Raw genomic sequence first — 20,024 nt, forward strand, 5'->3', positions numbered from 1 at the left:
GAGAAGTATGGGAGGGGGTAGGGTGGGGTGCAGTGATCTGGATGTAAAATGAATAAATAAATTAATGGATAAAAAAAGTGCTTGTCACTAAAGCCCAGAGATCCAAGTCCAGTCCCTGGGACCCTCATGGTGGAAGGAGGGAGCTCATTTCTGAAAGTTGTCCTTGGACTCCTTCCACCCTTCCCCTGCCCCCCAAAAGCATGCATGCACGCGCACACATTTAATAGCAAATCACTAATTTTATTGTGTCAAATACACATGCATCCTCTTTCTCTGCTCTTCACACCCCACCCCCACTTCTTCCAGTATCAGCAGGCAGAAGGCTCCCTCCTAGGCAAAGTCCAGTGTCTAGGACCAAGGCCTCCCCTGACCCCCAGTGTCCTCTTCAAGGGAAGTGGGTGAGGGGGAGCAGCAGTAACGGAAACAGTAGCTCCAGCACCCACAGTGAAGTGGGCATCTGAGAGGCCCCGATTTCTGCCTTCCGGGGCTGAAGGAATGACTGGTAACTACAGGTCTCCTTCACTGTCATGGGTCCCACTGAGTCTATCATGGCCATCAGTCTGCAGCCGATCGTAGTGGTGCAGCCTTTAACTTGCACGGTGGCGTCCATGCCTCCTAGGAGCCAGAAAAGATGGGGCAACAGGGGGGGCTTAGGGAACGGGGAGCCCCGTCTTCCCTCACCTCTAGAGCCCCGAGCACCAGAAACCTGAGGGATCTTTACCTCCAGAGAATTCAAGTCTTCCTTGATAGCACTGAGTTGTGCCATTGGCACAGGGCATAGAGGGGGCACTGGAACAGGAGCCCAGGGCCACACATGTCGGGCAGTGGCGGGTTCCTGACATGTTGGAGGTTGCTGGATGGGGATAAAAAGAGGGACGGTTAAGGCTGTAACTAGCACCCCGAGAAGTCGGTCCTGGCTGTTGTATCTCCCCTACCTGTGCTGTGTAGAGGCCACACTAACCAAGACCATTACTAAGTCCCTTCCACTCTTTCAATTGATTTTCTTTTCATCAGAACCTCAGCCAATGGGGTACAGGGATAATGTAGCAGGTAAAGGCAGTTATCGTACAAACCTGGAGACCAGAGTTCAATTCTCAGCACCCATATGAAAGTGGAAGGAGAGAATTAATTCTCTAAAGCTGTCTTCTGACTTCCACACGTGTGCATGCACACATACACACCATACACATACATACCACACACACACACACACACACACACACACACACACACACACACACACGCACACACACACTAAAAAAGAAACCCCAGTGACCACATGACTTCCACACTCTGCTTAACTGTGGTGACTGAAGTGAAGGGACATTTCTTTTTTTTTTTTGGTTTTTTGAGACAGGGTTTCTCTGTGTAGCCCTGGCTGTCCTGGAACTCACTCTGTAGACCAGGCTGGCCTCAAACTCAGAAATCTGCCTGCCTCTGCCTCCTGAGTGCTGGGATTAAAGGTGTGTGCCATCACCGCCCGGCAATGAAGGGACATTTCTAGCACAAAGGTTTGTGGGTAATCAGCCGTATTACACCTCAGGTACTCCATTCAAGTTAAGAAAATGGAGGGTCACCTAACTACTTAAGACGGCTCAGCAAACATCTTCAAGGAGCTGAAATCCGAGTGGAGAAGAAGGCTGTATGTGAACGTGGGTTTGAGACAGAAATGGGAGCAGGGTTGCTGTTGGGATGGTAGGCACAGGCAGGGGTACCTTCCCTACTGACCCATCTCTCCAGCTCCCATCTACAGTGTTACAAAGTGTGAACGTGAGTTGAAGAGGGGCTTGGACTGCAAAGGCAACAACATAGAAAAGAACCCTGCAGACTTGGGGAACTCTGTTCTGTTTGGCGCACTGAGGGTAAGCGGAGCAGAAACACAGAAGACAGCCTGACATCTCAGTGCTCATCCCCCGTCCCAGGTACCTGTGGTCTCTGGCACTCGCCAGACTGACGCTAGGCTGTCTTTGTTGTTGCAGAGGGAGTCATTGCAGTAGTTACTGTAAGAGATGGCAACCAGGCCAGGAGGTGCAGTATACTGGATGAAAGTCACCGCCTCTCCTCCTTGAGAAACACAGCTCTTACTGGCCAAAACGACGGTCCTGGTTCCATCTGTGACATAGGAAGTAGAGAACATGAATAGTGGGCCCAGTGCTCAGCAGGGAGAAAGCAGAGGACACAGCTATTCTCTCTCTCAAGCCTAAGGGATCCCCCTGCCTCTGCCTCCCTGGTGCTGGGACTACAAGCTCATGCCACCCATGCCTGGCATTTTTATGTGGGTTTTGGGGATTCAACTGAGATCCATATGCATTCGAGACGAGCACCTCCCCGACTTGGCTGGCTTTCCAAAGGCCATCTTTATTGCCACGGGGTATTGAGTTTAGCTATAAACACAGATCAGTGGGAGTGAGAGGAAAAAGAGAAACGAAGCTGAGAAGACAGGCAAGGTGTTAGTTAGGCCTGGAGACCAAACCGGTCAACGGGACTGCCGTCAGCCTGCACTGAGGGGCTGGCAGCTGAGACCCACCATTCTCTTCTATCTTACCTGCTTTAATCAACAGGACCGTTTCTTGGCAAAGTTCTCCTGGATTGCACTGCTCAGCCTTTGAAGTCCAGTTAAAGGTACGGCCTGGATCGTCTTCCAGACTCAGGGTTTGACTCACCTGGCAGTAGGTATTTTGGACCACTAGGAAGATGAGGAAAAAAATGAAACTGCCCTTCTCTGTGGGGGTAACCCTTCCCCCAGTACCCTCTGTGAGCCAGTCATTTCCTACAGATACCCCACACGTACGAGTCCAACGTGAGGCGATTAGAAGAAAGATGAGCAGGACATACTGGATGCGGCAGGCTCCCATGGCTTCTCTAAGGTTGGGAAGAGCCGATCAAGACCTGGGAACTGGGACACAATTCAACCAGACAGAGAGGGGTTAAATCGTAGTTTTCTCTAAGTGTCCACTTGGTGGTAGATTTATGGTGTGCAAGACCCTAAGTCTGTCCTGAAGTAGCTTGTGAATTGACAGCAAGGCCACGGGTTTATCGTGCCTCAGTTTCCAAAGCTCTAAGACCCGGCCAGCTCTAGTTAAACAATAGGCTTTTGGCAACTGTCTTTCTTCAACTTGTAGACACAGGAGAGTGGGCCTTATGCTTTAAGCCTTAGGGACTTAACCTTAACAGCAAAAACCTCTCAAGGCCTCAGCATCTTAGCCCTTAGAGTCTAGCTCCACCAAAACTGGAATTTGGAGGGCACTGTCCTCTTCCTCCTAGGACTCAGGAGTTTGAGTTCCAGCTACTTCCCTCCCAACGGACACATGATTCTGGGCAGCCAGCCTATTCCCTCAGACTCAAAAGTCTAGGCAAACTCTGCTCCTTGATACTGAAATATAGATTCCAGGTCCTCCGTCAGAGCAAAAGTTCAGAACCCAGCACTCCTAACAGAAGAAGAGAATCTCGTTCTTCTTCCTTAGACATAGGGGTCCCACACCAGCCCCCTCTGCCTCAGAATACAGGCTGAGGGCCTCAAACTCAGCCCTTCACCCTCAGACTCAATAGACAGACCCTTGCCTCCTCCCTCAGACCCGGTAGCCCGACCAGACCTTAGCCTCCTCCCTTTGACACAGTTAGCAAGACTGTTGGCCAGACTAGACCTTAGCCTCTTCCTTCAGACACGATTAGCCAGTTTTCTCCCTCAGAACAATGAATTCAGACCCCAGTCCGCCTTCCTCAAATCCTGGAGCCTGGGCTCCAGCTTTCCTTTTTCAAACTCAGAATTCCAGATCGCTATGCCTCCTCTCTCAGACCCAGGAATCCGGGGGCCAGCTTTCCCCCATCTTATTTAGTGTTCCAGAGTTCCAGACTCCCAACCTTCCTCCCTCGGACACAGAAGTCTAGACCCCCAGTCCTCCTCTCCCAGACCCCATTGACAAACCAGACACTAGCCTCCTCCCTCAGACCTTGGAGTCCTGGCACCAGCTTTCCAGGTCCCCAACCATCTTCTCTCAGACCCAGAATTCCAGACCCCCAGCCTTTCTTCCTTCGACCCTGGAGTCCCGGCCCCTAGCGCTGCTCCCTCAGACCGAGGGGTCCCTCGGGCTGCCTTTTCCCCTCAGGAGTCCCGCCCATGACCCCTTCTCCTCCTTCCATTCCCTCCTTGGGTTTGGGGAATACCGGTCTATTTCTTTTTAAACCAGGAAAATTTTTTTCAGGCCACAGTGTGTCCTCCGTGCACCCAGCTTCGATGGCGACCGGTACCGTGTGCAGTGTTCCTGGTGCGGCTCCAGGAGGCACGGAAGGCGGGGCCAGCCTGGACAGGATACTCGAGGTCTCATTGGTTGAACGTGACTCATTGCATGGCCTGATTGGTCGAGTTTGGAGAATCACTGCATCTCATTGGTCCCCAGAGAAGCCAATCACTGGCCGCGTCTGAAGTCACATGCGCCGCCCCTGGCCGTTGCTACCCGGAGTGTATGTGGGAGCGGGGGCTCCAGGCTACGTGTTTCCCTGTTTGTGGACACTGCCTCAGCTCCCCCACCGCTCTAAATAGTAAACTTGGCGTTTGCCCATAGAACTAAATACCTACCTAAAGGGTCTTTCATATTCCTCGCCATGCCCCTGTTCCAGCACCCACCCAGAGGCCCATGTGCCAACTTAATCTTCCTCCTTCTCCATTCAGCAATGGAGACTTTCACCCTCTAATCCTGACCTTCAGGGCTGAGTAGAGGATATAGCTCTCTTTCCTGTAGCTTAAGGTGCCTCTAAATATTGTAGGTCTGAGTAGCAATCGGGGGACAGCCCAGGTTGCCTGCACATCGTACAAAACCACTTAAATTTGTCAAAACATTTGGACGAGTTACACATGGATTTAAATTCTTGGATTACATTTTAATGTGTGTGTGTGTGTGTGTGTGTGTGTGTTCATTTGTGTGTCAAGGCTCATGTCTGGAGCTTAGGGGTTCTCAGTTCCCACCTTCCAGCATGTGGGTCCAGGGAATCAAACTCAGAATTGCTAGATTTGGTAGCAGGAACTTCTATCCCCTGAGCTATTTTGCTGCTTTTCAGTTCTCCGACTTCTCTTCCCCCTCCTCCTCTCCTTCCTCCAAGTAAGTAAAACAAAAAAATGGGTTTAATTTGATCTTTAAATATATTTTACTTTGTTCAACTATTGTTTTGTTCAGGCAGAGTCTTCTAGCCCAGGATGGCGTTAAACCCTCTCTGTAGCTGAAAATGACCCTTTACTGAACCCTCTTCTTGAGTCCACCATTTATACAACACTGGGTACTAGGGATTATGGCCCATGTCCTCGAGCTTGCATGGCAAGCACTTTGCCCACTTAGGTCATCTCTCCAGACTCCCAGAAATGTCTTTTTTTCCTCTGAGACAGGGTTTCTCTGTGTAGTCCTGGCTGTCCTGGAACTTGCTCTAGAACCAGGTTGTCCTTGAACTCAGAGATCCACCTGTCACAGCTTCCTGAGTGCTGGGATTAAAGGTGTGCACCATGAGAGCCCCAAATGTCTTTTTGAATCTTAACAGATAATGTAAGAAACAAAATATTTCAATTACATTGCTCATTAGTCTTAATAGTAAGAATTTGGCTTCCTAGGATTCAATGCTCTTCAGACAGGTATGTGATTTGTGGGGGAAATGGGGAAGAATTATGACCATATATTAAGTCCCAGGGTTATAGAACATTATGTGTTGGGGTCTTTAGGAATCAGAGAAACTATTTCCTATTCTGTATAGTTCTTTCTCTTTGGGATGAGGGCCAGTGGTTTACTGGAGTTAACTAACCCAGGAAGGAGAATGTTTACATTTTCAAGAAAAACAGCCAAGCTAGTTTCTATAAATGGACATAATTATAAATTCTGAGGATTTGCAATTCAATGGGACTTTAAAAGTAATTGTTGGACAGTCACCACTTGCCATATTTCTCACGATTTGGGTCACTTATCTCTGTCACAGTTGTACGGTAGAAATGTTATATGATTGCTACTGATAAATTCCTGTTCATTATTTATGAGAGAGTGTCCCCAGGTAGATAGGGATGAAAATTCCCATATAGAAAGTCTAGCCTCAAACTTCCTGGGGCTCCCCCCTGCTTCTGTCCCTCAGGTGCTAAGATTATAGGATTGTTGCACACCTGGAACAGAGTTCTTTTCAAACCTAGCCTAGGCTGGTCTTGAACTCACAGTGTAGCCAGAGAAGACAGCCTTGAGCACTTGGCCCTCCTACCTCCATCTCCTATGCTCTGGGATTTCAGGCACGCACCCCACACCTGGTTGATACAGGGCGGCAGATGGAGCAGGTGCATGGAGATGAGCAGTCTATAGCCACAGCCCTGAGAGTTGTTTGTAATGGCAGGGTGTCAGTGTGTTCTGGGGATCTGCTGACCACACCGTGAACATGCTCAACACTACTGAACTGGACACTAGAAATGCAACTAAAATGTGTCTTCTCTTTGCATTTGGAGACAGAATCTCACAGAGCCCAGGCTGGCTCTAAAGTCGATAGTAGCCAAGGATGTCCTTGAAGTTCTGACTGCTCTGTCCTCCACGCTGGAGCCTTTTGATCATGTCCTCACATGTCTGGTCAGTGGCATCTTGGTGGCTTTGAGTAAGCACACCCCTGGAATGTGGAAATACCAGGAAGTAGAGCCTTTTTCTCCCTCCTCCCTGGGGAATCACTTGTTCAGAAATTACCATGTGTTTTGGTCGGTGTTCTACTACACCGTGGAGACACCATTACCACGCTAACTGTTATACAGGAAACAACTTCATTTAGTTCCTCACAGGCAAGCTGAAGAGGCTGTCTCTGGATCTGAAGGCAGCAGGAAGAGAAAGAAAGCCACTGGGCCTGGCTTGAGACTTTCCAACATCAAAGCCACCCCCACTGACACACTCCAACAAGGCCACACCTACTCCAACAAGGCCACACCTACTCCAACAAGGCCACACCTACTCCAACAAGGCCACACCTACTCCAACAAGGCCACACCTAATCCTTCTTAAGTAGTGCCATGCCCTAAGGACTCAGCAACTGCCACACACCAAAACTGAGGGCGGGCTTCTGTTCGGGGGTATGCTCATTAGGAGGGAATTGCAATCTCTCATAGAGCCCCTTCATGTAAGTTTGCAAACTTACGAAGTTCACAGCATCCCCAGACCTGAGGCCTGCCTGAGCCAAGTTCACAGTGGACCTGAGGCTTTATTTATTTATTTATATGAGAAAGGATCTCCTGTATATTGGTAGCTGTGGCTGACGTGGAACTCCATGGGTAGACCAGGCTGATGTTGAACTTGTGGTAATCATCTTGCTTTGGCTTCAACTGGCTTCTGCTGAAATAACAGGGGTGAAGTGCTGTGTCACACCTCCCCCTCCCCCCCATCTCTTTTTGTGATCCTAATTACTTGCTTTATTTATTTATAGACAGGCTTTCTCTGTGAGACATTGGAATTCCCTGACCTCTCTCCATAAAACAGAGTGGCACTGAACTCAGACATCCACCAGCCTCTGCCTCCCCAGTGCTGAAATCAAAGGTGTGTGCCGCCGCCACACCCAGATCTGTGGTCCTGAGCTAGCTGCACTAAGTGGATTCTGCACCCACAGATCTTTGCTGTGCAGTCTTGTCTCTCTCAAGCTTTCAATCCCTCTGCCTCAGCCTCTCAGGTTTATTTTTAATCAGGTGCCTGTGCCTGTATCTGCCTGTGGGTATGGGCATGTGAGGGCAGTGCCCTCAGGGTTCAGGAACAGGAGATTGGAGCCTCTAGAGGTAGGGTTGGGCATGGCTGGAACCATGGAACCTGGGTGCTGGGAACCAGGAAGAGCAGGATGCACTTCTGACTGCACAGTTGTCTCTCCAGCCACAGCAACATGTTTAACATACGGGGTTTGTTCCTTGGTTCCTTGGGCACCATGGGTTTCCCCTGTATTCTGATGTTACATCTGTGAGTGATTCTGTTTAGTTGGGTGTGATGGCACATTCCCATAAGCCCAGGAAGAGATGCCAAGGCAGGTTGGGGTGGGGGTTAAGATGTCTTGTAAAAGGCAGTTTTGATAGTGCAGACTGTAACCCCAGTTCTGAGGAGCTGTTCTCTATAATCTCTGCCCTCTTCTTTGCCTCATTATGTGAACTCCTGGTGGACATAACGTTACAATGATGGAGCAGTGACTCATGGGATAGAAACTCTTCTAAATGGAAGACTCCAACTTCCATCTAGACAAATAAAAAGACTGTATGATATGTATGGTGATTAATGTATTTGACAAGGTGATTTGAAAAGGAGACACTGAGGGCACTAATGTAGCACACCTTTGGGGCTGTGACTGCTGAGTGTGTTTCCAGAGATTATTAACTGAGGTGGGAATAATTCATGTGGACAACCCACCCTGAATGTGGGCAGGCACCATCTCATGCCTGGGACCCACCACTCCAATCTCTCCATTGTGGATCCAATGACAATGTCTTGGCTTCATCCCCCTCCACATACACACCTGTTGTCATGCCCCTGCCACAATCAGCTTTTATGTCACTAGGAAATCTTCCCTCCATTCACCTGCTTTCTTCTGGTTTCCGTCTTGGCAGTGAGAACATTAACGAATCCCCTGAGGAGGATGTGTGGATGCACATGGTTACTTCTGCATCTCCAGATTCGCTCTTCCTGACATCTCAGCACTGTGGCTGTCAGGTCTACGTTTTAGGATCCAAGGATCACTGAAGGAAGACCCCATACTCAAACACTGAGTTCTCAGAATGGCCGCCAGGCTCTTGTGTAACTCGGCCTTCCCATGTCTTCATGTGCACAACCCCTCTTCGTCCCTAGGCCCCTGCCTGATACAGTCCTGCAGGGGAGGGGACATCACATAGGGTCATTTATCCTCACTAGAATCTTGGCTTTGAAGGCGGTTTCAGAAGCGGTCTGAAGTCACCTCTCTGCACATGCGCGAGTCCTCTCAGACCGCCCAAAGTGGCAACCTCAGTCAGACAAGTCCCATTGGTTGGTGAGGAATCATTGGAAGGCTTCATTGGATAAACTTGGAGAATTGCTGCATCTCATTGGTCTGCCTAGAAGCCAATTACAGCACGCCTTAGAAGTCAAGCATGTGCAGAAAATGAATTGTAGGTCAGTGGCGGTTGCTGCTAAGGTCATCCTCCAATCGCAGGGTCACATGGTATCTTGGAGGGCTTTCTGAGGAACACACTTTGCCCTGGCACTGGAGGTGCTTCTTAATTGTACATAGGAGCAGGGAGCAGGTGACAGATTGCCACCAAAGATGTTTACCCTTCTTAGGCCTGGGAAGATGACCATTCACATATTATATGATATTTAGACAGATATGATTTTTTTTTAAAAATTACATTTTATTTTATGTACTTGTGTGTTGATGGCATGTGCCAAGGTTCACACGACAGAGGACAGTTTGGGGAGTCAGTTTTCTCCTTCCACATGTCAGTCCCAGGAATCAAATTCAGGGTGTCAGGTTTGGTGACTCATGTCTTTATGTGCCGACTCATCTCCCTGATTCTCACTTCTTTTATTTTTTTAAAAAATGAGTTATTTATATAGTAATTAGAGTCCTTGGAAAGTTTTCCTAAGTTCATTTAATATACTTCATTCTCACATTCTTTGTTTTTTTTTTTTTAACTTTATGTCCAGCTCACTGCTCCCTCTGTCATCCCCTCCCACAAATCCCTCGCCGCCTTCCCTTTTTCCTTTGAGCAGGTAGGGACCTTCCTGGCACTTCAAGTCTCTGGGAGACTAGGCGCTTCTTCTCCCTTTGAGGTCAGACAAGGCAGCCCAGCTAATATCCCAAGTATAGGCAACAGCTTTAGGGACAGCCCCTGCTCCAGTTGTTCGGGACGCACTTGAAGACCAAGCTGCACATCTGTTACATCTGTAGGGAGAGGCTGCTTAGGATTGCACCTCACACAGCACGCGGTCTTTATGTGTTGCTGGGCTCGCTGCTGTTGTGAATGGTGCAGTGACCATGGGGGCAGGCAGGAGTTCCCCAGGCACTCAGAGCACTGATGCTTTGTTCTTTGGCACAGCTGCAACCCATGGGGCTTCAGAGGGGGGCATGCTGTTTCACATGGGTGCCAGCTCCTTGCTGCAAAGGAAGAAGGCACCAACCTTGCTATGTTTTGTGAGTTATCACATAGGTAAATATACATGATGTCGTGGGTTAATATTTATTTTATCTTTATTGTGTGTATGGGTGTTTGCCTGGATGTATGTTTGTGTACCACTTACATGCCTGGTCCAGACAGAGGCCAGAAGAGGGCATGGGAGACCCTGGGACTCACTTTTATACACCGTTTTGAGATACTGTGTTGGTGCTGGGAATTGAACCTGGGTCCTCTGGCAGAGTGGCCCATGTCTTCAGGCTTGAATTTTTATATAGAAGCAATGTCACAACAAGAAAAGGGCTCAGTAATGCTCTTAGTTTTAGGCAAAATATATGTAGAACTTATGACTAAAATGACCTCCAGGCAGATGCTGCAGATACTAAACCTGGTGACTCAGCTATATGACCGAGGAATGATGTTATGTCGCTTCAGTGTTCCCAGGGAGGTGTGCTTCATGGAGTCATGTGTATGTGTGCAACACTTCCATACATGCACGGGTGAAGGCCAGTCACCTGTATCCAGTGCTTTCTTCTCTCACTCTCCACATTATTCTATTGAGGAAGGCTCCTCACTACCTGCTGGATGCCTGCGATCTGCCCGTCTCCATTCCATATCATGGGACTCACAGTTACCTGCTGCTGTGCCTGGCTTCTACATGGCTACTAGGGATGGAACTTAGGTCCTCCTGCATGCGTGGCAAGCACTTTACCAACTTGAGTCATCTCTCCAGATGCCCAGAAATGTTTATTTAAAACTTAATATAAGAAACCAAATATTTAAATTACATTGTTCAGTAGTCTTAATACTCAGTAAGAATTTGGCATCCTAGGATTCAAGTCTTCTGTCAGGTATATGATTTGTGGAGGGAAATGAGGAAGAATTTTGGGCCAGGTACTTTTAGGTCCCAGCTTATAGAATGTAATGTGTTGGGGTCTTTTGGATTTAGAGAGAAATACACCTCTAATTTTTGTTCTTTCTAGTTCCTTCTCTTTGGAATGTGGGCAGTGGTTCATTGGAGCTAACTAACTCAGGAGACTGAACGGTTAAATAGTCAGAAAAAAAGAGCCAACCTGGTTTCTATACATAAAGATTATAAATATTGAGGATTTACAATTGGATTTTTAAAAGCAATTATTGGACAGTCACCACTTGCCATATTGCCCATGATTATGGTGTAATTTATCTCTGTCCCGGTTGTATGGTGGAAACATTGCATGATTGTGTCTGAGAATTCCTGTTCATTATTTATGGCCGAGTGTCCTTAGGTATGTGATGAGCCTTTTCTCTCCCTCAGTGATGCAGATACAGGACAGTGAAATAAGACTAAAGGTAGATAGAAGCAGGTTTGTTAGGAGGCACCTCTGCGGTGGGTTCACCGATCTCACAGGTGGAGGGCGGTGAACTTGAGCATCTCTGCCAAGCCAGGGGGTTTTATAGAGCTTATGTGAGGAGTGATAACGCGTGAGCTAGGAGCTGGGATGGAGCCCATGCTTGGTGGGAAGCTGAGCCCTGGGTGGGAATGAGGAGGTGGGCAGTGATGACTTTAGCCTGGAGCTCTTTCTGAGCAGGTGGTGCGTTTTCTCTTTGGGGACAGGATCTCCCAGCTTGTGCAGGGTAAAGCAGGGGCCCCAGGCAAACAGTGAGCGGGGCTCAAATGTGCTATAGAACTTTTGGGGTTCCCCTGCTTCTGTCTCTCAGGTGCTAAGATTATAGGTTTGTACCACACCTGGCTTGGACTTGTTTTCAAACAGGGCCTCTATTACTGATCTTTTGTTACATGGTGGGCTCTTTTTTCTCTGACCTTTCCCAGGCTTTTGCAAGCCTTTCAACCCTGTAACACTCAATAGGAGAGAAAAAAAAAGGGTAGAAAAGAAAGGGGGCCATGTTACATCAAATTCCTTAGGACAAGTTTGATCTTCACTGTCAAGATATCTTTCTTCTTCTTCTTCTTCTTCTTCTTCTTCTTCTTCTTCTTCTTCTTCTTCTTCTTCTTCTTCCTTGTTTGGGCACAATTACTTAACAAACTGTGACCATCAGCAACCAACAATAACCAGCAACCCAGCCTGCCTTTCAGGACCCTAGAATGAATAATATACACTCTGAAAAGTCCCCAGAATCCAAAAGTCACACCCTGGCAGAAACACTCTGCTGCTGGCAAAATCACTCCCCTGCTAGCACCTGAAGCAAATTATAGTCAGCTGCTGTGGACAGTCTGAAGCAGCCCCATGTCCCACATCTGGGCGTAAAACCAAAACTGGTTCCCATAATATTTCTGTGTGTTTTTTTTTTAAAGAAACCAAAACTCCAAAATTTCACTATAAGCCTCATGCTGCCTAGGCTGGTCTTGAATTTGCCTTGTGGCCAGAGAAGACAGCCTTGAGGTTTTGGTCCTCCTGCCTCCATCTCCTACTGTTGAGAACAAGCAGGAGAAACTTGCTCTAAATACTACCATTTTATTTTCAGACTCCATTTATTCATAGGGGGAAACTAAGTTCAAGGTCCCAGTCAGAGTTTCCAGTTAAGTCCTCCATGATCTGCAGTCAAAGCTCACGGTGTCTTCAGTAATAGGGTCTTACCGTCTAATTCCGGAAGCCTCTGGCTATACCGTCCCTTCTCCTCACCCATACCTTAGAGTGATCATGTCTTTATTTTCATTTGCAAAGTCCCTGGAGCTTGTTCCCAACCTCTTCTTGGGGTTGATAACATCCTCTGTAGGAGAGCAGCTCCCCCTCGCATCGTCCCAGCACCGATGTTCTCACCGCACAGAGTGAATGGTTTACCTGCCTATACCCTGCTGCTGTAGCTGTTGAAGGGACTCTAGTAGGATTGAGCCTGACAAACATGGCTCTGGCAGACCTTGCCCTTCCCCTATTACCTGTTAGATTCTATTCCTAAAGCCACCAAGGTCTATTCCCTTATTTGGCCACTTTTTCCTCCTGAGCCTGACAACCAAGATCCAACTCTCAAAGTATGAAGTCCAGCAGTCAAAAGCCCTCTTTGACCACCCTAATTAACATGCTCAATTAAAATTAAACTCCTCACCCTTGTACCTTTATAAACTGCTGTTTTCCTAAGGATCACATCTGTCTCCTCTCTATCCAGAGGTAGTTTTTTGTTCCACTCTCCCTCCAGGACAAACACCCCTTCTCCCTCTCCCTTGCTCCTTTTCCCTCCTCCTTCATCTCCTGTCTTTGTCATTCATCCCCTACCCTTTGTCCCCCTGAGGCCAATAAATCTCCTTTGTGCTGACAACTTGGCGCTGGGGTGTCTGGTGCCAATCCTGGTAGGTCCTTTCAGGGGTTAACTCCCCATCCAACTTACTTGGCTGTTGGGTGGGGTGGTTCCTGGCTGGGCAAACCATCATTACCTAGTGTAACCCTTTGCTGGAGTAAAGTGTACCCATTTCAGACTGGGGGAATAATTATCCACCCCCACAGGCTTGATAAGTGTGCTTAAATGCTTTAACCTCCCTTCTAGCCCACCACCCACCAGAGACAGTGGAAAAGAAAGGTTAAGACAGCAGAGGAAGACGTGGACCTGTTTAGAAATAATGCTTTGAGGCAAATCCAATCAATTCGCACCGTTAGGATAACAGCAGTTCAGTTCGCATGAGGCAGCTCAATCCACTCTCAAACCCCACTCAGGAATCAGCATCAGCAGTTTGATCCAGAAGAAATTTCGAGGCTTTGCCAATCCTTCTGAGTCTGTGGAAGTGGCAAGAAGCCACCAGAACAAAACCAGAAGTTCTTATGTGCATTTCTCTCTACGACGTTAAGTCAAATGATGACCAGCAAAGAGTGGCAAGGTAAACTAACATAGCACAACCCACTGTCTGTTGGGTTAGAGTCATCTCTTTTCCAAACATCACATGTTCTCTCAAGCATTCTCTCTTGTTGTATGTAATTTTAGAAACACGATGGCTCCTTTGTCTGGGAGCACAGCCTATGCACTTGGCGGAGCTCTGAGATGGGCTGCCGCTGGCCTCACTGCTGCTTCGCCTATTCCTCCCAGCTAGCTCTGCCAAGCTACCACACTACTGCCCTGGTTACTCTCTTTTTTCTTCCCACCTTTGCTTTGCTGATAGAAAACACGAGACAGTTTTATTATTTTAAAACTAGCCAGATAGCACAATTGCTGGGTGCTTCTACCTTAAAATCTCCTGCCCTAACCTTATCAGCTTACCTATTCCAGTCATCTGCTGGTTGCAGGGGCCGCCACTTCCAGCCACCTAAGATCTTATATGGTTGTTGCATGCCTCCTGTTCCAAAGCCTGAGAAAAGACCTCCTCTTTCCCTTCTTTTCTTCCTCAAACCCGGAAGTCCCACCTTTACCTTTCACCTAGCAATTGGCTCACACCTTCATTATTGACCAAATCAAGAACCAATCAGGGAAACAGCACCTCCTCCTACATGCTCTAGCAAAACCTCACATGCCCCGCCTTCAGGCTGCTTCCAGAAAACCATCATGTGTCTGTTCTCAGCAAAATATCCTCCCATGTGTCTGCTTCAGCAAAAACATCCTCTCATAGGACAGTTCCCAGAAAAAGATCACAAGAAACCAGAAATTTCCACTTCAACACACAACAGGCGGGGCAACCTCTGCTGCTGCTGCTGCCGCTGCCAACAATACTGACCCTGTGTGCTCATCCTAAAGACTGTGAAATTACCTCTGAAACTGTGAACTGTTTTTCCCATATTTGCATGGTGGACCTCACTCATCAAGCAGGCACACCACCACACACCACACAAAGGAAAATCCTCCCCAGACACTCTTAATCCCCACAGCTCAGCCTTAGTCATGTGCCTCACTACCCATAGCGAGAGCCATGCAGCCGCCATTTTAGCTCACAGGCACACTAGCACACTGCATACAGGAAAAGACAACTGTAGTTCCTCTGCAGATATTCCCACTTGGGCTTCTCCGCCTCACCTCAATGCTTCCCACAGGCAGAACCAGGCACTCACTCTTTCTCAACATTAGCCCTGTAAGGTGCCTGGTTAGGGACCAATCCTGCTATGCGACAAAGCTTTTACTTAGGAGACACAGCGCACACTTCTGCTCAAGCCAGACCAAGTCCTAATTCACAACCAAGTACAGATATGACCAAAGTCCAACTTAGTGTACCAATGGGTTTTATACTGGAGTTGCTTTCAGGACTATGCCTGGGTGAGGAGTCACTGACAGGAGCTTGGCATGGTAGTTTCCCCTGTTGGACCAACAGAAGCAAGGTAAAGCAGAAGACAGATGATCACTGAGAGTTCAAGGTTAGTCTGAGCTAGCTATGGAGCTCTACATCAGCCAAAGGCTATTGATATATGTGAGAGCCTGTCTCAAATCAATCAATCAATCAATCAATCAATCACCTGCAAACTTGGCTGAGGTAGGCCCATTGTCTGAGGATGCCATGAATGTTGTTAAGTTTGTAAACTTATATGAAAGGATTCTATATGAGACCCATGTAAAAGCCAGCCATAGCCGCACATAATTGTATGTTCAGCACTGAGAGAGGAAAGCATTCAATACAACACCTGGCCTTCACATGTGCATGTATGGAACAGTATCCCACACATATACATGGGCTCCATGAAACACACATCTCTGGAGACTCTAAAGAGACATCTTATTATTCGTAGGTCATGGAGATGAGTTATCATTTCTTGGTATTTGCAGCATGGGGCAGGAGTGTCGTTTAGGTCATGGCAAGTTGCACTTACATTTTATACAAAACTAAAAGCTTCACTGAGCCTATTTCTTACAGTAAAGTTTTCTCTATTAAAAATAAATATCCACTATTGGATGGATCACAGGGCCCCCCAATGGAAGAGCTAGAGAAAGTACCCAAGGAGCTAAAGGGATCTGCAACCCTATAGGTGGAACAACAATATGAACTAACCAGTACCCCGGAGCACTTGTCTCCAGCTGCATATGTATCACTGGAAAGAGAGACCCATTGGAATTGCAAACTTTATATGCCCCAGTACAGGGGACCGCCAAGGCCAAAAAGGGGGAGTGAGTGGGTAGGGGAGTGGGGGGGTGGGTAGGAGGGACTTTTGGGATAGCATTGGAAATGTAAATGAGGAAAATACCTAATAAAAAATTAAAAAAAAAAAAAGACTTTCGGAAAGGAGGCATTTTCACTTCTGCACATGCTTGCAAAACAAACAAACAAACAAACAAACAAACAAACAAATATCCAAGCCTGGAGATAGGTATCCCTGGTTAAAGGAACTGGTCACAGTGTTTGCTCTCTAAGGCCAGCTCTCTAAGGACACCTCTTGCTTGCTGAGCTCCAGCTGAAGGGGGGGGGGGTGGGTAAGTAAGGAGGTGTCCATACCATGGCTGGTACAACGCAGACTGCTCGCAAATCCACCAGGGGTAAAGCACCCAGGAAACAACTGGCTGCAAAAAAGCCGCTCTCGAGAGTGCGCCCTCTACTGGAGGGGGTGAAGAAACCTCATCCTTACAGGCCTGGTACTGTGGCACTCTGTGAAATCAGAAGCTATCAAAAGTCCACTGAACTCTCCCCTTTCATCGTCTGGTGCGAGAAATTGCTCAGGACTTTAAAAAAATTTTTTTTCTGTGGTTCCAGAGTGCAGCTATTGGTGCTTTGTAGGAGACAAGTGAGGCCTATCTGGTTGGCCTTTTTGAAGATACCAACCTGTGTGCGATCCATGCCAAACGTGTAAGAATTATGCCAAAAGATATCCAGGGAGCACGAAGCATTCGTGGAGAACATGCTTAAGAGTCCACTATGAGAGGAGACATTTCATTCTCAAAAACATTTTTTCCTCTTCTTTGTTATTAGTAGTTCTGAATGTTAGATGTTCTTCCATGGGGTCAAAGGTACTTAAGTATATGATTGCGAGTGGAGACATAGGGGACAGAATCAGGCATTGGCAGTTTCTCCATGTTCACTTGTGTGTGAATGTTTCATATAAATGCAGTTGTAAAGCATTAATGTGAGCAAAATGTTTCAGTGAACACATTTCAACAGTTCAAATGTGTAACAATTATAAACAAACCTGTTAAAAATTTCTGGACAATACCAGCATTTGGATTTTTAAGAAAAATAAGTAAATTTCTCATTCACGGAAAAAAAATTATGGGTCACTCTGCCAGAGGACCCAGGTTCAATTCCCAGCACCCACACAGCAGCACCAAACAGTGTTTAACTCTAGTCCCAGAGTCTCCGATGCTCTCTTCTCGCCTCTGCATGTACCAGGCACATAAGTGGTGCACAGACATACATGCAGGAAAACAGCCATCCACATAATAAAGATAAAATAAATATTAACCCATGACATCATGTATATTTACCTATGTGATAACTCACAAAACATAGCAAGGTTGGTGCCTTCTTCTTTTGCAGCAAGGAGCTGGCACCCATGTGAAACAGCATGTCCCCCTCTGAAGCCCCATGGGTTGCAGCTGTGCCAAAGAACAAAGCATCAGCGCTCTGAGTGCCTGGGGGACTCCTGCCTGCCCCCGATGGTCACTGCACCATTCACAACAGCAGCGAGCCCAGCAACACATAAAGACCGCGTGCTATGTGAGGTGTAGTGTAAGCGACCATAATACACAAATTCCTGCCCCTCTCAGGAGGACACTGTGTAAAGCAGAATCAGGCAGAGTCAGAAAGACAAAGGGCACAAGTGCTCTCCTTTGTGTGGACTCTAGACAGTGGAAGGACAAGAAAGGACGAGGCTGCTGGGAAGAGGGAAGGGGAATAGTGGACATGGACATGAACCAAGAGCCCAGGCTGTGCTCAGCTGTGGAGCGCTTGCCTAGCATGCACAGGCGCTGACTTCTATCCCAGTACTGCATACATGGTGGCACCACCACTAAACCCAGGACTCAGGCTGCTGGGTCAGAGGCATCTCAAGTTCAAGGTCATTTCCAGTTACACAGAGGGTTCAAGGTCACCCTGGGCTGTGGGGAGCCGCCCTCACATTCGCTGTTGCAAGATGGCGCTGACATCCTGTGTTCTAAGTGGTAAACAAATAATCTGCGCATGTGCCAAGGGTAGTTTTCCACTATATGTGCTCTGCCTTCCCCGTGACGACAACTCAGCCGATGGGCTGCAGCCAATCAGGGAGTAATACGTCCTAGGCGGAGAATAATTCTCCTTAAAGGGGACGGGGTTTCGCCATTCTCCCTCTTGCTCTCTTGCTCTTGCTCTTGCTTTTGCTCTCTTGCACTCTTGCTCTTGCTCTTGCTCTCTTGCGCTCTTGCACTCTGGCTCCTAAAGATGTAAGCAATAGAGCTCTTGCACTCTTGCTCTGGCTCTTGCTTCTTGCTCCTGAAGATGTAGCAATAAAGTTTTGCCGCAGAAGATTCCGGTTTGTTGCGTTCTTTCCTGGCCGGGCATAAACGCGTGTAAGACTGGGCTAGAAGTCTGTCTCAAGAAGGAATGTGTTAATTCCAAGTGTTTCTGGTCATATGGAGGGATACCCTGGGCTTCAGATGCCCAGGAAAAATGACAGTTCTGAGGTTGGACAATCTTCCAATGGAAAGACATCCTGAGGCATAGGAGCCTAGGGACCCCACAGCTCTGAGAGGATGCCTCCTCAGCAGAGGTGCTGTAGCTCCCAGGGGAGGGTGTCCCCAACTGAGCTGAGGGGCTCAGGAACCCCAGCCCTGTTTTACTTCTTTGATCTTTCCTTTCTCCTCTTCATTGCTTCTTGGCTTCTTCCTGTGAGAGTCATACCAGGTAGCAAATCTCAGAAAAGAGATTTATTCGAGGGTCAGTGAATGGAGAGGAGAATCCAAGGATGGCTGCCTCTGCTTCTTTAAGTGGACAGCAGGGAATTGAATAAAGGGGAAAGCTTACATAGGATTTCTTACAGGACAGAGCTTCAGAGCAGAGATTTCCAGAGTGAAGATTGGCTTGGATTTCACACCCTGAGGTTAGGAGTTCAGGGATTGGTGGATTTTTTCACCCCTGCCCTTCCTACACGAAGCACATGGGTTGGGATGCAGAAACCTCAGTCACAGCTGTCTTTGGCTGAAGCACCATTACTGCTGAACTGCTTGGGTAGGCTAGGGAGGAGGTGTCACCACCTTGGACAGTTCCCTGTGGACAGCTCCTGAGGTGCTATTTCTCCAGGGTTGTAGGCTGAGGATGGCAAGAAGGGGACACTGAGGACAGCGCCTATGGTGCTACCTCAGGACATCAGCAGACACAGGTGTTGATATTTTGACTTGTGCCCCCAAATCAAAAGCTCTATCCGGGAACTGCTCAGGGACTGCACGAGGGAAGTACATTGTAAGCACTTAGGAACACTTTGTTTTTTTTTTTTGGGGGGGGGCGGGAAGGCAAGAAAACGAATTACTTTCTAAATAATAATAATAATAATAATAATAATAATAATTATTATTATTATTATTTATTTTTATTTTTATTTTTATTTTGTAAAAGAACTGGGAGCAGGCAAGATAACTCACTGCATAAAGACATCTGTTGCCGAACCTGACATCCTGATTTTGATTCCTAGGATCTAAATGGTGGAAGGAATAAACTCACACGCCAAAATTTCCTCTGTCACATGATCCTTGAGACATGTGCGTCGACACACAAGCACACTAAATTAAATGTGATAAATTGACATCTATGTCAATTCTGAATGGTCATCTTCCGGGACCGAGGAGGGCAAATATCTGTGATGTTAATTTGTGCTGTCACCTGCTCCCTGCTTGTATGTACAATTTAGAAGCATTTCCAGTGACAGGGCAGAGGGCGTTCCTACAGAGCCCTCCTAGATACCATGCGACACTGCCATTGGAAGATGACCTCAGGAGCAACCGACACTGACCTTTGCCCAACACTCACTTTCTGTGCATGCGTGCCTTATGAAAGCACAGTTATTGGCTTCTCTGGGGACCAATGAGATGCACGGTTCTCCAGGCA

General features: G+C 47.5%; 1 protein-coding gene across 1 annotated transcript; it reads right to left on the reverse strand.

The window, feature by feature from the left end:
- Positions 1 to 224: 224 nt before the first annotated feature.
- On the reverse strand, positions 225 to 4,263 carry Tex101 (testis expressed gene 101). The gene is made up of 6 exons (NM_019981.2): positions 4,165 to 4,263; positions 2,792 to 2,896; positions 2,546 to 2,686; positions 1,927 to 2,112; positions 722 to 853; positions 225 to 615 (listed from the first exon to the last, which is right to left on the reverse strand). The coding sequence occupies exons 2-6, from the start codon at positions 2,853 to 2,855 to the stop codon at positions 386 to 388; spliced, it is 753 nt and encodes a 250-aa protein (NP_064365.1). The 5' UTR covers positions 2,856 to 2,896; positions 4,165 to 4,263; the 3' UTR covers positions 225 to 385.
- Between the last annotated feature and the right edge of the window lie 15,761 nt (positions 4,264 to 20,024).

This window comes from Mus musculus, chromosome 7 (assembly GCF_000001635.26).
Source record: "Mus musculus strain C57BL/6J chromosome 7, GRCm38.p6 C57BL/6J".
Classification (NCBI taxonomy): Eukaryota; Metazoa; Chordata; class Mammalia; order Rodentia; family Muridae; genus Mus; species Mus musculus.